The sequence below is a fragment of the Prionailurus viverrinus genome, chromosome A2, assembly GCF_022837055.1.
Source record: "Prionailurus viverrinus isolate Anna chromosome A2, UM_Priviv_1.0, whole genome shotgun sequence".
Lineage (NCBI taxonomy): Eukaryota > Metazoa > Chordata > Mammalia > Carnivora > Felidae > Prionailurus > Prionailurus viverrinus.
Window position 1 is genome coordinate 52,143,242 of NC_062562.1, and position 23,336 is coordinate 52,166,577.

General features: G+C 40.8%; 1 protein-coding gene across 6 annotated transcripts in view; it reads left to right on the forward strand.

Annotated features, from left to right (window-relative positions):
- Positions 1-23,336, forward strand: part of ATG7 (autophagy related 7) — a 247,781-nt gene that overhangs the window by 45,595 nt on the left and 178,850 nt on the right. For all 6 annotated transcript variants that reach the window (XM_047835874.1, XM_047835908.1, XM_047835902.1 and 3 more), the window contains 7 exons: positions 2,244-2,334; positions 3,042-3,186; positions 6,451-6,609; positions 13,220-13,414; positions 14,889-15,092; positions 16,773-16,888; positions 21,704-21,779. In XM_047835874.1, the coding sequence (XP_047691830.1) occupies positions 2,244-2,334; positions 3,042-3,186; positions 6,451-6,609; positions 13,220-13,414; positions 14,889-15,092; positions 16,773-16,888; positions 21,704-21,779 (986 nt within the window). The remainder of the gene's footprint in view (positions 1-2,243; positions 2,335-3,041; positions 3,187-6,450; positions 6,610-13,219; positions 13,415-14,888; positions 15,093-16,772; positions 16,889-21,703; positions 21,780-23,336) is intronic.

A 23,336-nucleotide genomic window follows, 5' to 3' on the forward strand; every position in this document is an offset into this window, starting at 1 on the left:
CTGCTACATTTTTTTTATGCTTGATACTGAGTGTAGATTATGTAATTTAGGAAAGGCAAGTTTTCTTTCTTTTTTCATGTAAATTAATATTATCCCTCTTAGCTACAAATAAAACCTTAAATAAAACTTTGTAAAGAGTTATTCTATAGCATAACGTGAACTGAAGGTATTGATATAGTAGTAGTTTATGCTATTTCGAAGACATCCTATAGTTGCAATGGCACTGGTATGAGAAGTATGGTTTTAAATATCCTCTGTCATCTTTGGCTCCTCGTGGTACAGCCAAGCCCACTGTCCACTGCTGATAGAAAAATTATTCTGGTAGCCGGCAGAAGGAGGCAGCAGACTCTGCAGAGAGTGGGAGATCCTTCATTTCACGTCCTTGATGTTCTCCTCCTGATTGTTCACCTGTGAGAAAACAAGACCTAATTTTCCCCTAAAAAAATGTTTTTCTATTAATTTGGGGCATGTCTTATGGATTTGATTTATATAGAGGCAGATAGGATAGATCAAGTATATTTTTTTCATTATTAATAAGCTTAAGGTATGTCTAATTTTCTTAGAAATGGCTGTAACATTTTGAGAACAGAGATGTTTTCACTTGAAATGAGATTTTATTTGTACCATGACTTCTTATCTGTAACAGGAGAAAGCTTAGGCCAGGGTTATTAATTGCAGAACTAGACTGTGTGGTTTGAAGTTCTTTTCAAGTTTCTGGCTATATGTTAGGGATGCATTTTTTTTTTTTGAAATTAAATGTAAGACTAGTGAGAAAAGCAGACAAAATATGAATTAGTAGCATGTCTGAACTCCTTCCCCAGAAAAAAGAATTTTGAACTCTTAACCTTTTTTAAGAACTCAAATCTATTACATCAGTTCTAATTTTTTGTTATATTAAAAAAACACACACATGGGTGCATCAGAGTGCCTGAGTTATAATGGGAAGGGACATTTGTTTTCTGGCTCCTCACTGTGAATGATATGTCCAGCCATACTGGGGCCCAAGTAGCTTTTGAGGATAGTTGGCCCCAAGGTTTTCCCTTGGTCATCCTATCTCAGAAAGGAAAGATTGTGTCAAGGAAATCTACACCTTCTAGGTCCCATAATTATATTGAGCAATACTATTTTTAAAAACTAAGGTCAAACGTGGAAAAGTTCCCAAGGAAAGGGAAATAGAAGTGTTGACAGCCATCTAAAAGTAGGAGAGTGGCCAAAGAACACCAGAATACAAATTAGAAACATAGACTTCTTCCCAGTAGTCCTGTACATCTTTAAGTCCAGGAGTTTCTGTTCCTTCAAAGACTGTTACTTAAGGCAGATACTGGAGGGGACGCTGGCAGGGTAGATTGTGACTGAGTGAATTCCCTGTTACAGAGTAGAGGCTTTCTTGTGAATCTCAGGTACTTGGTGAGAGAGGGAGAGTAACAGAGGTCCTAAGATGTGAAGAGGGTAATAGAGTGAATGGTCCCCCCCATTAGCAGATTGCCAGCAAGGAAGTCAGGTTACCATTAAGGTAAGAAAGTGAGACTTATAAGAGGATTTTGTAATAATAGAATAGAGCAGCCACAGGATCCTTATCCTCCAATGCTGCTACACAGCATTGCCTGTAGCACACTTCAAGAACTGGGATTGGAAATTCAGAGGCACCGACTGCAGAGATTAAAAGAAGTTGGTAGAGAAGAGAGAAGTCAGGGAAGGGGAAAGACTGACTAGATAAGGATGAGCTTAAAGGAGAGGGCAGCTTAACAAAGGGACAGGATAGGTGCGTGGAGACAGGGTTGAGAGGCGGAGCAGAGTGCTGTGGTAAGGATGAGGAACGGAAAGGATGCACTGAACATAGAGGTTCAAATCCTGATGGGAAGCTCAGCAGAAAGTGTGCTGCAGTCATGCTGGCTGGTCTTCCACAGATAAGAGCCCTGCACCGGGTTATACCTATCCCAAGTTGGGTTGTCTTTTTTCGAGCAGCTCCCAGGAACTGCAGAAGTTGAGGCGGCTCAGGCCAGAGTCCAGGGCTATTTCAGAAGCCCCTCTGCAGGAAAACCCTGGTGATTTCTCAGCGAGGGTCCTGGTAGTAGAGGAAGGTGTTGAGCAACTGCTTCAAGTACATGCAAATTCAGGTCCCTGAGCCGCTTTGAGAAAGAAGTGAACTGAAAGCTTCTTAATGTGTGTGCCATCTTGCCACTTGACTTACATGTTTTTATTTGTCCCTCCTTCATTAAACGTACTATTTTGTTTGCCTTAAGATTGTCCCAAAGCAGTCGGATGGGAAAAAAACCAGAAAGGCGGCATGGGACCGAGGATGGTGAACCTCAGTGAATGTATGGACCCTAAAAGGTATATTTTGGAAGCTGTTTTCTCCCAAGGGGACCGTTGGTAATGAGGACACACAGCAGGTTCTGTCAGGCCAACCACATCGCTCACATCAGTGCAGGGGGTACCATTCACATTGACAATGAGTGTTACTCCACTCTTTGCTGCCTGACTTGATTTAAGTGTGGTTGTGAGAATTAACCACCTGATGGAGGTCCTGAAGGGCACACAGTTCATTTGGTCTTCTAGACATTATAAATTTTGTTCTTGCTTTGATCTGAGTCTCTCAAACTAGTTAGTTACAGATACGTGCTACCTTGTAGTCCTTATTCGTGGCCTTTTAATTTCATCCTATTAGCCTACATTGAAGGACGTTATAAGAAATATTTCATAGAAATTAGTGTTGTGTTTAAGGGATAAAAGTGCACCCTTTTTTGAGGGGCCAGTGACTCCTCTAAGTGGTCATGCTTCCATTTTCACTTTGGCTGCTAGGGACTCGGTATCAGATTTGTGGCCTGTCGGTAGCAGTTACGGAGATCCACACGGGCACATGTGCTGTGCTGTTTCTCCTCGCTGTTGCCCTCATGCTTCATCTTATTTTCCCTGTGATCTCATTTTGCTTAGTTAGGATTTGGTCCTCATTTTCTTATTCAGATGCTTTCTATCTTTTTAAGACAAGATTGGGGCATAAATGAGTGACTGAATGGATAAATAATTCTGTCGTTTTCTAGGTTAGCTGAGTCATCAGTGGATTTAAATCTCAAATTGATGTGTTGGAGATTGGTCCCTACTCTGGACTTAGACAAGGTTGTGTCTGTCAAGTGTCTGCTGCTTGGAGCCGGCACCTTGGGTTGTAATGTCGCTAGGACACTGATGGTAAGTTTGTGGGGGCCAAATGGTACCTCTGAAGCTGTGGCTTCTCCTCTTATCTTAATATACCAGATTGCTTTCCTCCTCCCAGAGTTACCTACTCCTCTTTCCCTCCCATCCTTCCTTCTTCCCTCCCTCTTTCCCTTCCTTTTTTCTTTTTTCAGTTATCTTTTTATTATAAAAGGAATTCATACTTTTATCACAAAGTAGAAACAGGTCTTTCTCCACTCTCCTCTCGTCCCACTTCCCAGAATTCAGCAGACTTCCTAGATTAGTACACAGTATGTCCTTCCCTGACGTTTTCATAGGCACTTGCAAATAAAGAGAGGGACATTTGTCACCTTTGCTGTCATTTATTTATATTTGCAAAAATTGGATCATAGCATACTGTCTGTAACAGGTTTTTATTCTTAACTCAAGAGAAAAATAATTGTGGCTCTCTGTATGGTTCTATATTTGGTATATGTAGTATTTTGTTGTATGACTCTGCCCTCACTTTATTTCGATTTCAGCATATTTTTTTGAGATACTGTTGAAATGAACATTTTTAGATCTTTACATATCTATGGGATTATTTGTTTAGGCAGAAATCCCTATAAGTAGAATTATTATGTTAGAGAGGATGTATTGTGTGTATGCTATATGTATATGTGTGTATACTGTGTATATATATGTATAGTATATACACACATACATATATATATACTATACACAATATATACTATATATATACTATAATATATATATATATTATATACTATATACTATATATACTATATATACATACTATATGTAATATGTATATATGGGTTTTTTTCAAACTAAATCACCTTCCCAAAACATTTTACGAGCCTGTACTTTTAGAAACATATATGACTTTTTAATTTGCTTTTCTTTTACTAGTGAGGGTGAGTCTTTAATTTTGTTTCCTTTGTGAATTTTATTCTATTCATGTGATTTTATAATTAATTGACACAAAATACATATGGTATTCTCTTAGCATCTTTTAAAACTCTCTTTATCTTTTAAAAAATCTTTCCTCATTCCTAATGTTGCATGTGTATGTTTTCTCTTTTTTCTCTTATTCAGACTTGCCAGAGAGCCTTGTCTACTGTATCATTCTTTTTGGAGGGCTAAGTCCTTGATTTATTTTTTAGTTCTATAGTTTTTGTTTTTGTTTTGTATTGCTTTCAGATTCATTAACATCTATTTTTATCTTCATTAATAATCTTCCTCTCTTTGTGGAATTTATTTTATTATTCTTTTTCTGGCTTCCATAATTAGGTGCTTAGGTTTTCTTAATATTTTTAAAAATGATAAAGTCAGTAGAGACCCACTATAGAAAATTTGTAAAGTATAAAAGTTACGAAGCAGGAAAAGAAGGTACCCATTTTCCTACCACTTTTTCACTTATTTCCTTTCAATGTTTGTTAAATACATATTTAAAATTTTTATTTGATTTATAATAATGCTCCTTGCTAATTTATCTGTTACCTTTGTAAACACTTTCTTATGTCATTAGAAATGATGCTTATAAAGCATTTTTAATGACTAGAATATGCCTTCTTCTGTGATGAATATAATGTACTGAGACACTCCCCTAATGGTAGGCATTAATATGTTTCCAATATTTTACAACTATAAATTATGTTGTGGAGCATTTTTGTTCATATTTCAGATTACTTCCTAGGATAGATTGCTGTAAGTATTTTCTTAGGATATATTGCTACAAGTAGGTTGAAAGATATGAACATTTGAAAGATTCTAGACACATATTGCCAGATTGCTTTCCAGAAAAATTAGATCAGTTTACATTCTCAACCCGTGCAATAGTTTTTTCATCTCCACATCCTCACCAGCACTGAGTATTATCATTTTCTTCAATGAGTATTATCATTTCCTTTAATCTTTACAGATTAGCCATTTAAACCGTGTAGCATCCCAGGAAGCCAAAAGTTAAGTGCAAACCCGCACTCACATGTGGCTAACCCATAGTATGTTTGTAATTTATTTGGCTTTCTTCCCACTGCCCAGTATGTTCCCAGACTGCCTTCCTTGCAGTCCTCTCAGCATTGCTTTAAGGAATGTAAAAACACTTGAGAAGTAAATGTCCTCAAACCAAGCACAAGTGACTTTTGGGTTGTCCTTGTCTTTATTCCACCTCCACAGTAGGTTGCTTAGCTGATGAAAGTCACTTACAAAACTGGATGAGTAGATCTGAGTTTACCAGTGGGCTTTCAAAACCAATAATGTAAAAACTATGCTTTTGAAAGGATGGATTCTGTCCTTTCATTCTCAACCCTGAAAATGAATCTTGGGTACTAGTTGACTGTCCCCTGGGAACCGTCAGTTTAATTGAATTTCAGAGTCCCTAATGGAAGGCTATTGAAATAAGAGAGAGAGCAGAATTAGCTTTGTAGCCAATCATGGCAGGGGCTTCTCTTCGATCACTGTGCCTATTTATGATATGCTGAAATGCACACACTACACCCCACCCTCCAGAAAGCAGTCATCTCTATTTGGTTGCAACTCTCAGGATCTCAGCCCTTCCCACCATTAACCAGATCTATGACCTTCAGTGATTTCTGGGCTACACTTTGCATATCTGTGAAACAAAACAGTTGGACTAAGGATGTTAGAGATGCCATCTCAGTTTAAAATTGTGTGGTTCTATAATACTTTGAAGGAATTATAATTAAAGTGTATGAAATCATACAAACTATTTGAGAGAATATAGAATTGTCCCCTGTATTACTGAATATTAACAAGCCCTTTACGTCTTCAGTAGTACAAAATCTTCTGCGATGTTATACAACAGAAAATAACTTGTAAGTCATTTTTCTGAGGCATTAATTCAGGCTTTAAGTGAGTTTTAGTGTGAGCTGTTATTTATATTTAATTACTCATTAAGGGAAAACAAGTACATTTGGGGGCTTATCGCTAATTCTTTTAAGACAGTTCTCATGGGACTCACCTCCAACTCTTTCTCTGGTGCCACTGTCAAAAATAATGACTTATTAGACCCACTCTGACATTTCTTAGATTCATTACTGCAGGAAACTAGGCACCGGGTATATAATTATTTTTGTCTTTTAAAGGAAGCTGGCCCTCTGTTAATCAAAAACTGAATTTGCACAATTCAGTTTCTAAAGTTTCCTGTATTTTGAGATTCCCAAGCTATTCCAAAACTAAACCTCTTTATAGGTTGCAAGAGAGACACCCTGTGAAATGTTCATCAGAAACACACCATGATCTCTTGTTTCCATGCAGGGTTGGGGTGTCAGACACATCACATTTGTGGACAATGCCAACATCTCCTACTCCAATCCTGTGAGGCAGCCTCTCTATGAATTTGAAGATTGCCTAGCAGGTGGTAAGCCCAAGGCCCTGGCTGCAGCAGAGCGGCTCCAGAAAATATTCCCTGGAGTGGTATGTTGATGCTATTCGGGAATGTTGGAGGTTTTCTCCTGTAGCTTTCCGTGCTTAATCTTGGGGAATGAGGGCCTGTGGTACTGGTAAAAGAGAGTCAGATGTTTGTCACTTACTACCTGGGGCTTCATCATATGGCTAAGCCTCTCCTCATCTCAGAGATGGGGATTAAAAAACGAAACAAAACTCGTGTTTATTATTGTGAAAATAAAATGAAGAGTGAGAAAATGTTTTTGTGAGTGGCAAAGTATTACCTGAGTTTCAGTTGAGGAATTTGGGAGTATGCATGTATTTATATCTAGCTTTGTTTGAAAGGGATTTAATTTTTTTTTTAATTTTTTTTTAATGTTTATTTATTTTTGAGAGACAGAGCATGAGTGGGGGAGGGATAGAGAAAGAGAGGGAGACACAGAATCCGAAGCAGGCTCCAGGCCCTGAGCTGTCAGCACAGAGCCCGATGTGGGACTCGAACTGTGAGATCGTGACCTGAGCTGAAGTCGGATATTTAACCAACTGAGCCACTCAGGCACCCCGAAAGGGATTTATAATAGCTCAGATACAGGATGTTATTTTTCCTTCATCATCAAAATACTCAATAGTTACTGAATACAGGTTTATGAAATTAAATTGGATGTAAGTCCACACAGAAGGATGATGTGGCTACCTGAGCTGCTTGTATTTGAATCAGACTGTTCCCTTTAAAAGCACACTAGATAATAAGAGACAAGTCATTCAGCTCATTTGATTCAAAATCTGGCAAGATTTTTTTTTTTTTTTGAGGTCATCCACAAAAGAGAATCTGCAACTTGCACACTTAATCAGTTGGTCTGACAGAAGTTAGATTAGATATCTCCGAAGCATCTGCTACCACTTAGTGCCACAAGAGGCTCTCGGCCTCAGCTAAAAGATAGCCCACTTTCTCAAAGTTTTTCTGTGTAATCACTCAGTATTATATTCATTTATTTCAGAATCTTTTGCTTGAAAAGAAGCAACGTTAATGGTTTTGTTCATTTCACCAGCAATCTTGAGGAGCATGGTTTATTGGGTTTAATTCAACACTAATGATTAAGCGCCCACTGTGTATCCAGTTAAGTGCTAGAGGCCAAAAAGAAATAAAAATGTTACAACCCTGTCAATTGAGGAGGCATATTAGTTAGCTTTCTGCCACATTATTGCACATCACACAGTCCTAACCTCTCCCTGCCTTATTATTATAAGCATTTATCTCAGGCTCCCAGGTCTGCAGATTGACTGTAGTTTAGCTGCTGGGCTAGGCTGGACTCCAGGCTTTAAGTCAGGTTCCAATTTGCTCTGTAAGTCATTATTTTAAAATCTGGGCTTACAGAGCAACAGTCTGGGTCATGCTCTTCTTCTGGTAGAAGGTGGGAGTGTAAAAGGATTGGTGAAAACTTATTATACCTCTAAAACCTCAGCTCACCAGTGACACAGTGTAGCATCTTCCATTTATATGCCCAAGCCAGTCACAGGGCCAAGCGCAAAGTCAGTGGGGTTTGTCAGAATACTCTGCCTTTCTAGTGGGAGGTCCTGCAAAGTCATCTGGCAAAGGGCAAAGACATTCTATTAGTGGGAGGCAGTGCATAGTTGGGAAGAATAATCCAGTCTGTCACTGGAGAGTGAGCTCCCCTCAGGGCCGAGACAGACCTGGCTTTGAATCTGAATTCAGCTACTTTCTAGTTGCCTGAAATTTTTTCTTGCCCAAATGGTCTGTGACCCAATGCAGTCCCCCCCTATTTATTTGTACAGCTGTTCTGTTACTTATTAAATATTTCAGGCCTTCCGTATACTAGGGACACAAGCAGGGGCACAAGCAGGAAAAGTTCTCTCTCCTCTCCGTGGAGCTTCTATAGTCCAGAGGGGTACATGGTCCCTAACACCTAATTTTGTAAACAGTTGTAATTGTTAAGTGCATGAAAAAGGAGCTCGGTTTCTGTGAGGGCGTTTACCAGGCAGCCTGAGCTAAGCTAGACTCTGTTGAGGAAGCTAAGTCCTGAAGGATGAATGAGTGGGAGTCAGCTAGATGAAGGGTAGCAGAGCTGTCTGCAAACGCCTGAGGCAGGAGACAGCATGGTGCTTCTGTGGAACTGAAGGAAAACCAGGAAGGGAAGCACTGACGTCAAGGAAGACAGAGAAGGGGCTAGGGCAGAAGCAAGGGCCGGGTCACTCTGGGCCTTTGAGATCAAGTTCACCTTTTCTTGAAACCATCAGCTTACCAGGGTCGAACCTCCTCTTCAGCACTTATATTGTGCTACTGTGTTTTCCCTACTGGGTTATTCAGTCCTGGAGGCCAGGAGCAAGGGTTTTTATACTTTCATCCTTCCTGCCTTGTAAGCAATAATAGATAATGTACAGAACCCATTAAAGTACTAGTGTAATCCATCAATTTCCTGCAAAGTACTTGTGAAACTATTTCACCTGCCAATTACCCAGACTTACGGCATTTTCTTTGTATGTTCAGTTTGGTGTAGTTTTTTCATTCAGCAGATACTTACTCATCCCCTTACACCAGGCCACAGACACAGGCTAGTCCTAAGTGAACAAGATGTGAAAAGAACTGCTCTGCTACAAATACCCTGTCTAATCCTGGGGTTGAATTAATTGAGTCGGAAACAAAGTAACCTTTAAAAAATCAAATAAATATTTGAGATTACCATTTTTGTTTTTGTTTTTTTTTTTAAATACAAGGCAATGTAGGATTGTGGAACCACACCAGAGGTTTTAAAACCCAACTCTGGACATCTGTTTACAACCCTGATGAGTAACTGGTATTGGACCAGCTCTTCTATCATAAACAATTACACAGCCGGGAAAAATATATAAAATGACTCTCTCCAGGCAGTGGAGTAGTGAAAGGCCATGGTCCTAGACAGAAGGGAAAGAAGGAATGTTTGTCCCAGCCCATTGCATGGAGGTACTTTCTGGCCTTTGCTAGAGCCCATGAGGAGCCCAAGGAGATGTTCTTGGGTTTGATGAGCTGAGGAAACAGATCTGAGTTCAGAGCAGCTAAGGGGGCTGAAACATGCAGGACAGAGTATCAGACATGCAGGAGCTGGGCAGAGGAGGAGTCTGGATAGCATCTTGAGCCTTTGACCAGTTCAAGTCACGTGTGTTCAGGACATGACTCTGTAAAGCCAGGCAAAAAAGCACTACCATCTGTTGTGAGTGGAATGGAGACTTCAGAGCTATCCCAAGGCCATGAGACATTGGAGACCCACCTATCCAGAATGGAGCTCCCTCATTGAACACCCTGAGCCCTTAGGTGACACCCCAGTAAGGTCAGAACTAGACATAAAAGCTAAACCACAGAGCTTCCAGCAGAAAGCAGCATAGTGCTCTCGTGATAAACAGAGATTATCTAGGACCCAGCAAATACTGACCACAAGTGGAAAAATGGGTAGCTTGGATCTCATCAAAACCTAAAATTTTCAGGGGCACATGCATGGCTCAGTTGGTTAAGCATCTGATCTTGATTTTGGCTCATGTCGTGATCTCACAGTTTATGTGATCAAGCCCTGAGTTGGGCTCTGTTCTGTGAGATACTTAGGATTCTCTGTCTCCCTCTTCTTTGCCTCTCTCTCTCTCATTCTGTCTCTTTCCCTCTCTCTCAAAATAAACATAAAACACACACACACACAACCTAAAACATCTGCTTCTCAAAAGGTGCCATTAACAGAATGAAAAAGGTGGCCAAAACCAGAAAATACACAAGGTAGGTCTATTTGGCAAGAAGCTGTTCCCCAGAATCCATAAACAACCCCTACCACTCGGTAATAAAAGGACAGACAAGTCTTTTTTTTACGGGGGGCAGATTGTGGAGGTACTGATTTCATAGTGAAGATCTGTAAATGGCCAGGGCACACGTAAAAACGCTCAACTTTTGTAGTCTCAGGAAAATATGAGTTAACACCATGGAGATCTGTCACTATCCACCCACTGCAGTGGGTCAAGTTAAAAAGACTGACGGGGGCACCTGGGTGGCTCAGTTGGTTGAGCGTCCGACTTCGGCTCAGGTCATGATCTCACAGTTTGTGAGTTCAAGCCCCGCATTGGTCTCTGTGCTGACAGCTCGGAGCCTGGAGCCTGCCTTGGATTCTGTGTGTCCCGTTCTCTCTGCCCCTCCCCCACTCACACTCTGTGTCTCTCTCAAAAATAAACATTAAAAAAAAAACCAAAACTGACAAGGCTGAATGTTGTCAGGCTGTGGAGCAACCAGAACTCAGTCTGCTATTAAAACAACCACTTTGTAAATCAGCTCAACAGGTTCTCATGAAACTACACCTACCTAATTACCCAGAAATCCCACTCGTGGATGTTTACCTAAAAGAAATGAAAACATATATACCCTAAAACACTTGTGGAAGAATGTCCATAGCAGCTTTGTTCCTAATGGCCAAAATTTAGAAATAACCCAAATAGCTGTCAGTGAGAGATTGAATAAACAAATCGAGGTATTTTCACAATGCAAAAAGGAGCATGTTCTTGGTACTTAACAATATGGGCACACCTCAGAAGCATTATGCTGAGCAAAAGAAGCCAAACACCAACAGATGTATACCATAGGATATCATTTATATGAGGTTCTAGAATAGGCAAAAACTAATCTAGGGTTTAAAAGGTGGTTGCATCAATGGTTGTCCCAGTGGCAGTGAGGAGTAGTGGGGATTGACTGGGAAGGGGCACACGAGCACATTCTGGGGTGATGAAAATGTCCTGTGTCTTAAGGTATATGCAGTGGTTCACCTGCAGTTTGTTGAAACACAGCCAACTGTATACTTAAAATCTATGTATTACACTCTTCTGTAAACTATACTTCACCCTGACTACACATATGAATCATGGGGGTAGTTTGAGAAAATATTGATGGCAGGGTCCCCTCTCAGAAATTCCAGTTGAGATAGTCTGGGGAGAAGCCTGGGCATCAGGAATTTTCAAAACTCTTTGGGTGGTTCTAATGCACAGCCAAGGTTGAAAACTGCTGTGTTGAAACTTGCCAAATTCCGGCCTCAGGCGTGTGGACCAAATGGTGGGCTGAGAGCCAGTCCTACAGAGGCTTGCTGGCTGCAATTTTAGCAAGCAGAGAACGATTTAGGTTAGTAAAGTGGGTATGGATCTGTATTACTGAAAAGGTCAGAATTGGCGTTGATTAATTATGCTTTGGTGTCACTAATGTACCTAAATAATACCAAGATCAAGCTACCATCTTCTCAAATGCTTTGTCAATTGTAATACAACAGTAAGGTATTAACATTACTGTGGTCTTTGCTTATTGTTTACCACAGTATTGAGTATATACATGATACATAATGAGTGAATTCCTTAATGAGGTCCAGATAGTTGTCTTCTTAATGTTTTCATTGCTAAATTGGACTTGTTTTGAACGCTTTCTGAAGTCCTTTTCTGCTTGGTGTCTTTTCCTGCTTTGCTTGCAACATTTTTTTTTTTCATTCTTTTAAATATTGTTGCCTTTGCTACCACTGTCACTTTCTTGAATTCCGGAGATTAGGTTCAAAGTTTAAGATAAGGAGAAAATGGCTACAATCCACGAAATAGAATTTTCCTTTGTAAAAGGACCTACTTATTCTGCCCCCTGAGCTGTTTTTCTAGTAGGTGACGGGTTTTGGCAAATGAACGAGAAAGTTGATGTTTTCACACTCCTCCTTGTGGCCAGCACTATGCAGGGGATTAAGGGTGTATGTAGTTTGTGACTCTACAACACTTTCTTTTCTGTGGACAGTTAATGTCCCTGACTTCACTGACACCCATATGTGACTCACTGTTAATCTGCCAAGACGCTGTGGGGCCAGCAGGGGACAAATAGTAAATTACAGAGCTGTCCTAAAGCCCCTGAGGAGAACCCAGGCCACCAGGTAACTTCTTTGGACAAGGAATGAAGCTTCACTTCAGTACCACACTCTGCTACAGCTCAGACCCTGTCCCTTTCCCTCTCAAACAAATATCTGCACACTCCTAAGTAGATTTTCTGATTGTAAGTTAGCAAGTACAGTTTTTGGTTTAGAGAGGTTTTTTAAAAATGCATATACCCCTAAGAAGATTAACACAGTCAGTCATACTAATCTTATATAAATTTATTAAATCAAATGTTTTCTGTTATAATATCCTATTTGGAGATGTTATGCACTAAGAAAATCAGCGGGGTGGGGGGCAATTTGGGAAGAAGTAGGGAGAAACAACTCAGCTAGACAGAGGGGACTTGGGCAGACACAGGGCATTTTGATAGAGGTTCCTGGCCTCAGATTATAGGAAAAAGTCAAAGGCACCATTTTCTTCAGTGTCCTCCTTGGCTCAGATGGACGTGCCTCCCTCCTTTGGAACTAGGATCCGTATGTCTCTACTTGCTGCTATATATATCCAGGCTCAGAGACCTGGGGATGACAGGATAAGATAGTCTAGGATGTAGAGGTGAAGAAGGTCAGGGCACGGGTAGCAAAAGGAACAAGCAGCATGATCGTGCACAGAGAAATTTCTGGTTGCAACTGACCACACTTACATGTTCGTAGCTATGGGGAGACACAGGCTCTAAGATACCACCTGTGTTTGCTTCAGACATCTGTATATCTGGGTTTTTCCCTAGAATGCCAGAGGGTTCAACATGAGCATCCCCATGCCTGGACACCCAGTGAACTTTTCCAGCATCACCTTGGAGCAGGCCCGCAAAGACGTGGAGCACCTGGAGCAGCTCATCGAAAGCCATGATGTCGTGTTCCTGTTGATGGACACCAGAGAGAGCCGCTGGCTCCCTGCCGTCATTGCTGCGAGCAAAAGAAAGGTAGAGTGTGTGGATCCTGGGCTCTTGTTTCTGGTTGTGACTTAATGTACCATCACCCTGGAGGGAGAGGTGTCCTCTGTCTGCCTTCCTTCCAGAAGAGAGATGTGCTGTGTGTGACCCAGTGACATGGTGCCAAAGGGCTTCCGCTGGTACGTGCTGTCTTTGCCTCACGCACCACCGTCCAGTATAATAGTTATTCTTTACTATTTAATTTTCATAGGAACCTTTTGAGACACTGTATCTCAAAGGGATATTCTACTTACATTAAAACGTAAGCCACCTGGGTGGCTCCCTTGATTGGGCATTCAACTTTGGCTCAGGTCATGATGATCTCCTGGCTCAAGAGTTTGAGCCCTTTGTCAGCTCAGAGCCTGGAGCCTGCTTCAGATTCTGTGTCTCCTTCTCTCTCTGCCCCTCCCCTGCTCATGCTTTGTCTCTCTCTCTCTCTCAAAAATAAATAAACATTTAAAAAAAAATTTTTTTTTAAACATAAGCTCCAAGAGGACAAAGACACTCTTATTTACTCTTTGGTCAGTGACACATTCAAGGGCCAACAGTAGTGAATGGTTAAATAAATCCTAGTACATAAATGTGATGGAATAATATGCAGCCATGCACAACGTGTTTTCAAAAACTTTAATAACATGGAACATACCACATTATGTTAAATAAGCAAGATATGATATTGTATATATTTAATATAAATTGTTTATATAAACACATACACATTTGTATCTGTTTGGGAAAGGAGGTCGGGAGGGGAGGCAAGAAGGGAGAAAGGAAGGGAGGGAAAGAGAGATCGGGAGAAAACAATGGGAAGAAATACCCCAAATTATTAGTAATAAGTGTTTGAGCCATGAGATTGTGATTTTTTTTCTGTTACAGTTTTTCTTTATTTTCCAACTTTCTTTATAACCAGAAATTTCAGAGAATAAGTTATAAGTAAGAGAAGTTCTTTTAGTACAAATGAGAAAACAATCGTCCTTAAAAATCTGCATAGTGTGTGAATCATATCTCAGTGAAGCTGTTATAAAAAAAGAAAATCTATGTGGGCGTGTCAGATGATAGCATATGGTGGAAAGAATGAGGTTGAGAACTCTCTAAACTTGGTTTGATGCATTTACCTCTTACCAGCTAAGTGACCTTGGGCATGTTAGTGAGCTGACTGCTCTGACTTTCAGGATCCTCATCTGTAATTGGAAATGTGTGCTGGGAGTTTTAAATGAAACCAAATGAGATAATTATTGTTAATTACTGGTCAAGGGTTTTTTTTTGTGTGTGTGTGTGTGTGTGTGCACTTAATAAATCCTCAATATTGGGTAGCTTTTACTAGTATTGGCTTCCAAGACTCTAATTATACTCATACGCAATTACTTATAAAATAAATTCTGAAAGTTGACCAAGTATGAAATTAGCCACAGCTTAAACTATAAGTGTCTCTTAACTCTAGACTTTTATTCCTTGAAATCCACAGCTTGTCATCAATGCTGCCTTGGGGTTTGACACATTTGTTGTCATGAGACATGGCTTGAAGAAACCTAAGCAGCAAGGAGCTGGGGCCTTGTGTCCTGGTCACCTTGTGGCACCTGCCGACCTCCTGGGCTCATCGCTTTTTGCCAACATACCCGGCTACAAACTTGGCTGCTATTTCTGCAATGATGTGGTGGCCCCAGGAGATGTAAGTGGATTTCTCTGTGCTTCCAAATATTTCCTACAACTGTCTTGTCCACTGGGGCAAAGAGGCCCGACTCTCTTTTATGACTATTTAAATACTGTCTTTTAACAAAGAGAAGAATTCTCCAATTTGGGGGGTGACATTATCCCACCATGAACCTTGATTGGTGTCGTCAACTGTGCACAGCTGTTCCTTGTTCACTAATATAAACGTAGTGACCAACCACTTTTGTAGAAAGCCCAGCAGGGAAACTGCAGGATAGACTGGTCCCTGGAAGCACTGTCTCCTTTGAAGAGAGCATTAAGTAAGGGGTCTGAAGACTTGGACACTGCCTCATGGGGTGATTCCAGATAAGGCTCTTACACTTTCTTTGCTTCTGCAGAATCGGGCTGGGCCCCTTATAAGGTTGTTAGATTTAGCAAGTGAAAATATATGGGCTTCCCAGTTAACTTGGAATCTCAGGTAAACAATATTTTAGTATAAATTTGTCCCATGCAATATTCAAGACCTGCTCATACTAAAAAAATATTTCTTGTCTATCTGAAGTTCAAATTTATCTGGGCATCTTGTGTTTTATCTGCCAACCCCAGTAAGGGAGGGAAGAATACTTTCCCCGACTACTCATAGTGCAAGGTGGGTCAAAAGTGAAAGTGCTCTGAACAGTAAGCACTACACTGTTCAAATGTAAGATTCTACCTATAGTGTTAGTGCCTCCACACAAGGCACAGTCTGTAGGAATGGTCTCTTACCAGAACAGATCATCATTCACAGTGGAGCAAAGCATAGGTATCTCTGTACCCTCCTCTTCATTTTCCCCTTCTTTTAAAACTTGTTCCTGAATAACTCCTACCTCTTTTGGATGACTGGTTTTTATGGCCTCCCAGTATAAAGAAAAAAAGATAAATATTCTCCATGTGAAGAAGGCTGACTTTATGATCTTCATCAGTGGTATTATACAGCTGGTCCCATTATTTCCTCATTATCAACAAGTAGGATTATGGGTCGAGTAAAGTTGTTCATAAGGTGAAAATTTCAGACTCAAAATTATCCCTAACAACCTCTTAATTTGCCTAAAGGTGGAAGATCAGAATTTCTTTAGTTGCAACTAAAGACGATTTGTGTTTGAAGCCCTGTCATAGCAAAACTATTTGTATTTCAGCCCAGGGGTCACATTCAGGGGGACACAATGCCCACACTGTGAGAGGCACATAGGAACTGAGGACTGCAGGAAAGGCATGTTATTTATTGTCCTGCCTCACAGGCACTCTGAGGCATTGGCTCAGTTACAGTGGCAGGGCAGAATCATTTGTGCTATTCAAATGATTATTCCTCTCCATGTCTCTGTTCCTCAGCTATCAAGCACAGTAGGATTGAATTTGAATCAGTTAAAAGAGCATATGGTGCAACTCCATGTATGAGGCAGTTAGGCCCCTAATCTTTAATTTGTTCATAACTATTACTCCTTTTTAGCGTATTACCTCATTTAGTTACCTAAGTTATGTGTTTTGTTTTTCTTGGTACTTACAAGAGATGATGTTATTTGAGGCTGAATGTTCTTTGCCCACAGTGAGTGAGTATCTGGTTATGTTGTATCTCTTTATCACGGACGAGTTTCATGCTTCAAACAGCGACAGTTGAGTGGACTAGAACTTTGAGCACACATCAATGATTCTTTCTCTGTAGTCCACCAGAGACCGGACCTTGGACCAGCAGTGCACTGTGAGTCGTCCAGGACTGGCCATGATTGCAGGAGCCTTGGCAGTGGAATTGATGGTTTCTGTTTTGCAGCATCCAGACGGGTGAGTTTACTGTTTAGACATGGTTATTTAAACAAAGAAAGCTTTCGTGTCTCCCTTGGCCTTTTCTTGGCCTGACTCTTCTGAGCATTGTGTTGTTCTTTCTGTCCTCAAAAACACAAGACTGAAAAGCCTGGTCTGATTCATTGGCCTGGGGGGAACTTGTCATGTGATCTTTGGGGCTACATCTCTGCATCCTCCTGGAATTGACCTCTCCTGGAATTATTTGGTAACTGATGATAAGGAAAAATAAACATTTTGGTGGGGGCCTTTGGGACCTTCATGCTTTTATTCTGTTAGTAGGTTTTAATCTTAACTGTGAACATTTTGTAAGACAGTGCATGAATCCCATGTGATAGAAATTGCACTGGGCTGTATGTGACATCTTCAGTGATACGGCCAAATGGGACTTTATTTTGCTTACGCAGCAAGAAGCCTAGAGGCAGGCAGTCCGTAGCTGCTACACAGTCTTTGTTATGCCATCAGGGACTCAAGTTCCTTCTTATCATTCACTCAGCCACTCTTAGCTTTCTTCCTTATGCTTGTCACCTTGTGGCCACCAGATGACTGCTTCACCTCCAGTGTTGCTTCTGTGTTAAAGTTAAGAACACATGTCAGCTTATCTGAGGTTCCCCTCTTGTAAAGAGCTTTCCTGGAAGACTCACCCATTGATTCTAACCCCTGTATCACATGGCCACCCTTTGCTGCAGGGAAGACTGACAAATATGATTGTTTTGTTTGGGCATATTACCTCTCCAAAAAAAGTTGTGGTAAGATAGACATGGAGAAGGGTATTGGATAGGCAAACAGCAGTGTCTGCACACTCATTTTTTCAAATTATGCATATATTTTAAGCCCCAGGAGAGATTATTATATAGTTGGTATTCATTATGTGTGGCTAACATTTTCCTTTTTTGTTACTTTTCATTTCCTTTTGCATCTTCGAGCTTCCAGCCAAGGCTATTACTTTTCTGACAGAAGAATGCCTTTTATTATTAACTTCAGGAATGCTATGAACAAGATATTTCAATTTTTGTCAGTCTGAGAATGTCTTTATCTTCATTCTTAGAAGATATTTGTGCTGAGTATAGAATTCTAGATTGGTGGTAATTTTCTTTCAGCACATTGAGAGTAAAAAACTAGTGTTTCTGGCTGCTTTTATTGTTGTTGAGCAGTTTGGTGTTTATCTCACTGCTGCTCCTTTGATACAGTTTGTTTCTCTCCCTCTTTCCCTGCCCTGAGTTGCTTTTAATGTTTTCTTATTGTCTCTGGTTTTCAGAAGTTGGACTATCATATACCTACTTCTGTATTTATTCTGGTTGTGTTTTCTAGTGCTTCTTGAATCCATGGCTTGATGCTTTTCATCTGTTGTGTAAAATTCTCAGCCATTATCTCTTTAAAATATGACTTCTGCCCCTTTCTGTCTTCTTTCCTTTTGAGTCTTTGATTACATATCAGAATTAACCTATGCCCTTTTCTGTATTTTCCAGTACTTTGTCTTTCCTTGCTTTAGTCTGCCCATTTGCTTTTGGCTTCCAGTTTGCTAATTCCTATTTCTTCTGTATCTAATATGTGTCAAGCCATCCACTGAGTTTTTTTTTTTATTATTATTATTTATTTTTGAGAGAGACAGAGCATGAATGGGGGCATGGGGGGCAGAGAGAGAGGGAGACACAGAATTCGAAGCAGGCTGCAGGCTCTGAGCTTCAGCATGGAGCCTGACGCAGGGCTCAAACTCAATGAGCTGTGAAATCATGACCTGAACTGAAGTCAGAAGCTCAGCTGACTGAGCCACCCAGGCAACCCTGAGTTTTAATTTAATTATTTTATGTTTCAGTTCTAAAATTTCCATTTGATCTTATTTTATACATTTCCTGATCTGTACTGAAATTGTGACTTTGATCTTTTTCATTACTTGAAAACACTTAATTGTGTTTTTAAGTCCTTAATCAGGTACCCCCATTATCTGGATCTCCTGTAAGTCTGTTCCTCTTGTCTATTGGTTTTTGGGTTGTTTATTTGTTTTTTGGCTTTTGCTTATCTATTATCTCCTCCAATACCTGGTATTTTTCCTTTTCTTTTCTTTTCTTTTTTTTTTTTTTTGTTTTTAAACAAAACCTTTGTATTATGGAAAACTCAAACATACATGAAAGAAAAAACATACAGAAAATAATAAATGCCATTATATATACATACCATCCAGCCTCAACAGTTACCGACATATAGCCAGGCATTATTTATCTATACAGCTATCCACATTTTTTCTCTTCCCACTGGCTTATTTTAAAGCAAATCCAAGACATAGCATTTATCTTTTTATAATACCTTATGATATAGTGTCCCTACTATTTTACATATAAAGACAAATTAAAAGTGATGCTTTCATATTACCTCATATCCAGTTAGTTTTTAATTTACCTCAGTTTCTCGAATCTGCTTGTTGTTGTTGTTGTTGTTGTTGTTGTTGTTTTGCTTGGTTATTTTTGAATGACTACTGGACATTTTTTATGAAAAATTACAGAGATTATGTGATTTACATTTCCTTCTGGCAAACTGCTAGGCAAAGTGGATTAGCAGTACTAGAACTAGAATTAGGGCTTCTCTATTTCTGATTCATTCCCTAAGATGTAGCCCACCTTGTTCCCAGCCCAAAGCCTGGCATATTTTCCATAATTTCTCCTTATTGTCAGACCCCAAACTCTAGTTTTTCCTTCCAGTCCATTTGTCTGTCCATATAACTCTTCAGCCTCTGATCCTATAGCCACTGCTTTTGGAGGTTGGCAATCACTCTATGGCAGAAAGCTCCCCTTTGCAAATGCCTTGTTTACCTCGTGGGCTTCTCTCCTCTCACAGATCTTGGCTCTGCTATTCTGCTATTGTGACAACCTGGTCTACCAATGCCATACCATTTTTTAAAAATATATTTTTTTAATTTATTAAACACTCATAGTGTAGTAAGCTTGCATGTGAGCATAGAGAAATGAGCAGGCTGGTGTGTTTTGCTTCAACTTGACCTTGGCTTTTTAGTAGTCTATATGTTTACCATACTGTATATATGCTATATTAAAGATACAAAACTTGGCACAATTGTGATCTGCTCCAGGCAAGAAGACCTTGCTTTATGACCTACAAACAGTAGATTCATCTTGTAATAAATAGAAGTGAGACAAAATTAGATTAATTAAAAAAATAGAATCAGTAACTGTTTTAAGGTTTATTTATTTTTGAGAGAGAGAGAGAGACAGAGACAGAGCACAAGTGGGGGAGGGTTGGGGGGGGGGGGACACAGAATCTGAAGTGGGTTCCAGGCTCTGTGTCAGCACAGAGTCTGACATGGGGCTTGAACCATAAACCATGAGATCATGACCTGAGCTGAAGTCAGACCCTTAACCAACTGAGCCACCCAGGTGCCCCAAATCAGTAATTTTAAGAAAGAAAGAAGGAAGGAGGGAAAAGAGGAGAAAGGGATGGAGGAAAGAAAGGGGAAGGAAACAAAAAAGAAAATAAATGATTGAACACTTGAAGACTCTCTCCATAACTGTCTAAGGCTCTGCTGGCACGTGTAGGCTAATGAAGGCTGACTGAAGCCAAAAGGACGTTTACACCTACCTATCTGACAAATACACTGTAATTTGTTTTATTTGTCAGGTACTCATATAGTGCTTGCTTTGTTCTAGGCACTGTTCCGGTCACTTTGCAGGAGTAACTCATTTAATCCAATAGCAAACCTATTAGGAAAGAACTATTATCTGACCTGTTTTTGATGGGAAAATTGAGGCATGGGGAGGCTAAATTGTTGAAACTTACATAGCTGGTAAGTGGTAAAACGGGCCTTTCACTCAGCCAGTTTGGCTCCAAACTCTGTTTTTAATCACCCTGCTATACTGTTTGTAACACAGGCAGGAGAGAATTGAATTTTCAAAAGATTTGTTTTTCCAATTCTCAGAAATTAACTTGAATATTCTATTGATTTCATGACTCAAGGGTGTTTTTTTTTTTTCTATGCAAAATCAAAAAGACAACCTGTGTACAGTGTTGGCGGCATACGTAGCTAGTCTGGGTGCAACAGAGTTAAGCGAAAATAAACAGCTTTTTTTTTACTTCCTCTCATCTCCGTCATCCCCCTGGGCTACCCCTGCCTTCTCAGTGTCATTGTGCCTCCTGACGGGGCATATCTGGGGCCAAATCTTGGAGAGATGATTCCACGATTCCTTGATGCGACCCCTCTCTCTCCGGCGTTCACCCTGGTTGTAGGACAAAACCAGGTCCTATGTCGCGTGTCTTCTGTATCGTAAGGAAACATCTCACTGTTGTTCGGGAAGGAGTGCATTCATTCTCCTTCCCAAATAATCTCTCACTGTTCTGCCTCACAGTAGCATTCATATCACCTCAGTTAATTAAGGTGGGAAAGTTTTCCATTTCAAAATTTCAGTACAGAAAGGTGCCACGGTTTTTGACAAGACTCTCTCTCAGAGTCAGGGAGTTGACCTTAATCGACTTATCATATGCCAAGCATCGCACTTGGCAGTTTTTCCAACTTATTCCTGATTTAGTCCTCATAACTGTCTTGTTCCTATTTTATAGTTAATGGACCCAGAGCACAGAGAAGTTAAGCAGCTTGTCTGGGGTCACAAGCTCTGGCCTTTTTGACTCCAAAAATTCATGCTGCCTTTTTTTTCTTCTTCTCCCCTCTTCTTCCTCCTTCCCTCCAGCAGAAATTAGGTTTTCATTAGCTCTCCTCCTGCCCAAATCGTCCTCACAGGTGTCAAACATAAACTTTCGTTAAATGAGTGGCTCTAATTGTTTTTCTTTTCTCAGGGGCTACGCCATTGCCAGCAGCAGTGATGACCGCATGAATGAACCGCCAACCTCTCTCGGCCTTGTGCCTCACCAGGTTAGTGATCTGGAAATGAAGGCATAATTCTGGACCTGGTCCCAGCACTCAGGGGGAATGCATTTGGGGTCACTTGACCACACCATCAGCTCAGCCCACCACTTTTCCACACTTCTTATCCTCTAGCTGCCCTTGAGTTTCAGTGGGTTCACTTTAAGACCACCTACAAGGTATCCCATTCTGTAGGATGGCCGTGAGGAGAATTCATGAACAAGCAGCAGCATCGAGTCTTTGATGCATTTAGCATGTTGACCAAAGGTCTCATAATGGAGAAGCAAGAACAGACTTCGGAACTGGCCAGACGGCAGTTTAAATCCCAGCCCTACAGTTACTAAGACGGCCTTCCTTGGCCAAATCCCTAAACTTGTCTGAGCCCCAGTTTTCCCATGTATAAAATGGAAACAGTCATACTGACCTCACGTGGTAGTTGCAGAGACCAGAGATGGTCTGCAGAGGGCTCAACAGTGGCGCTGGCATGTCACAGGCCCTCAGTGAAGGGTGCTTGCTATTTTTGTTGCTGTCATTTGTTAATATTATTGACTCCCTAGCTACATAAAAAGCCTTCTGGGTATGAATGGGAAAACCATTAGAGGTGTCAAAAAATCGGGTTTCTTTTCAGAAAAAGAATCTGAAGTATCATGAAAGAACATCTATCGCATAGAGAGGGAAAGAGAAAAAAAGTAGTGGAACGAAAACTCAAATTCACATTGCCTCGCCAGTAGTTTTGTTACTGTGTTTTTTGGAGGAATGAAGACGTATTCCAATCTCACTTTTTGGAAGTCATTTCTGTAGGCACCATACGTGTATTTCGGTGTGTAAGAGGAAGGCTGACCCCTGTGAAGGGGTGATGGCACCCCACAGGCCTGTCTTGGGGTGTGAGGACAGGCTCAGAGCTGAGGGTGAGAGCAGCCCACTGAGCCCACATTTGTCTCCGCCTGCCTCCCCACCACCTGCCTCCTGTCCTCTAGGACAGCCCTGTCATTTTCCATTTGAGGATTTGAATCAGAAGAGAGGACATTATTTGCCCAAAGCCACAGACACAGGCTGTGGATGAGCCAAAACCCACACCTAAACTTGCACTCCTACTGGTGTCCTTCGTGAGGTTTTGTGAGTGAAACTTCCCTGGCCTGCCCGATGGGAGCGTTCCCTTCAGGTCACTCCTCCAGCCCTCCTGCACTAAGACATCCATCAGACACCTTGTGTTAGGTCACTGACCCTCCCCGAGCTTCATTTTCCATATCAGTAAAAGCAAGTGCTTTACCTCGTGTCCAGGATTATGTCTGTTATGAGGCTTTGTAAACCATAAAGCAGTGCAAATGCAGCTTTTCCAGTCTGCCTCACACAAGGTGCCATTTATTTGACATGAATGTGTTAATCTTTCTAGAGAGACATTTCGGGTAGGACCCAAAAGACGCTGTAGTAACCCTCCATCAGAAGGAAGCCGCCCTCCAGAGCCGACCCCTGTATTTATGCTCTCGAATCTCCTTCGAATCCCCACCCACTTCCCCTCTTCACACGTCTCCAGTCCCTTTCTTCTGACCTTGAGATGTGCCCTCA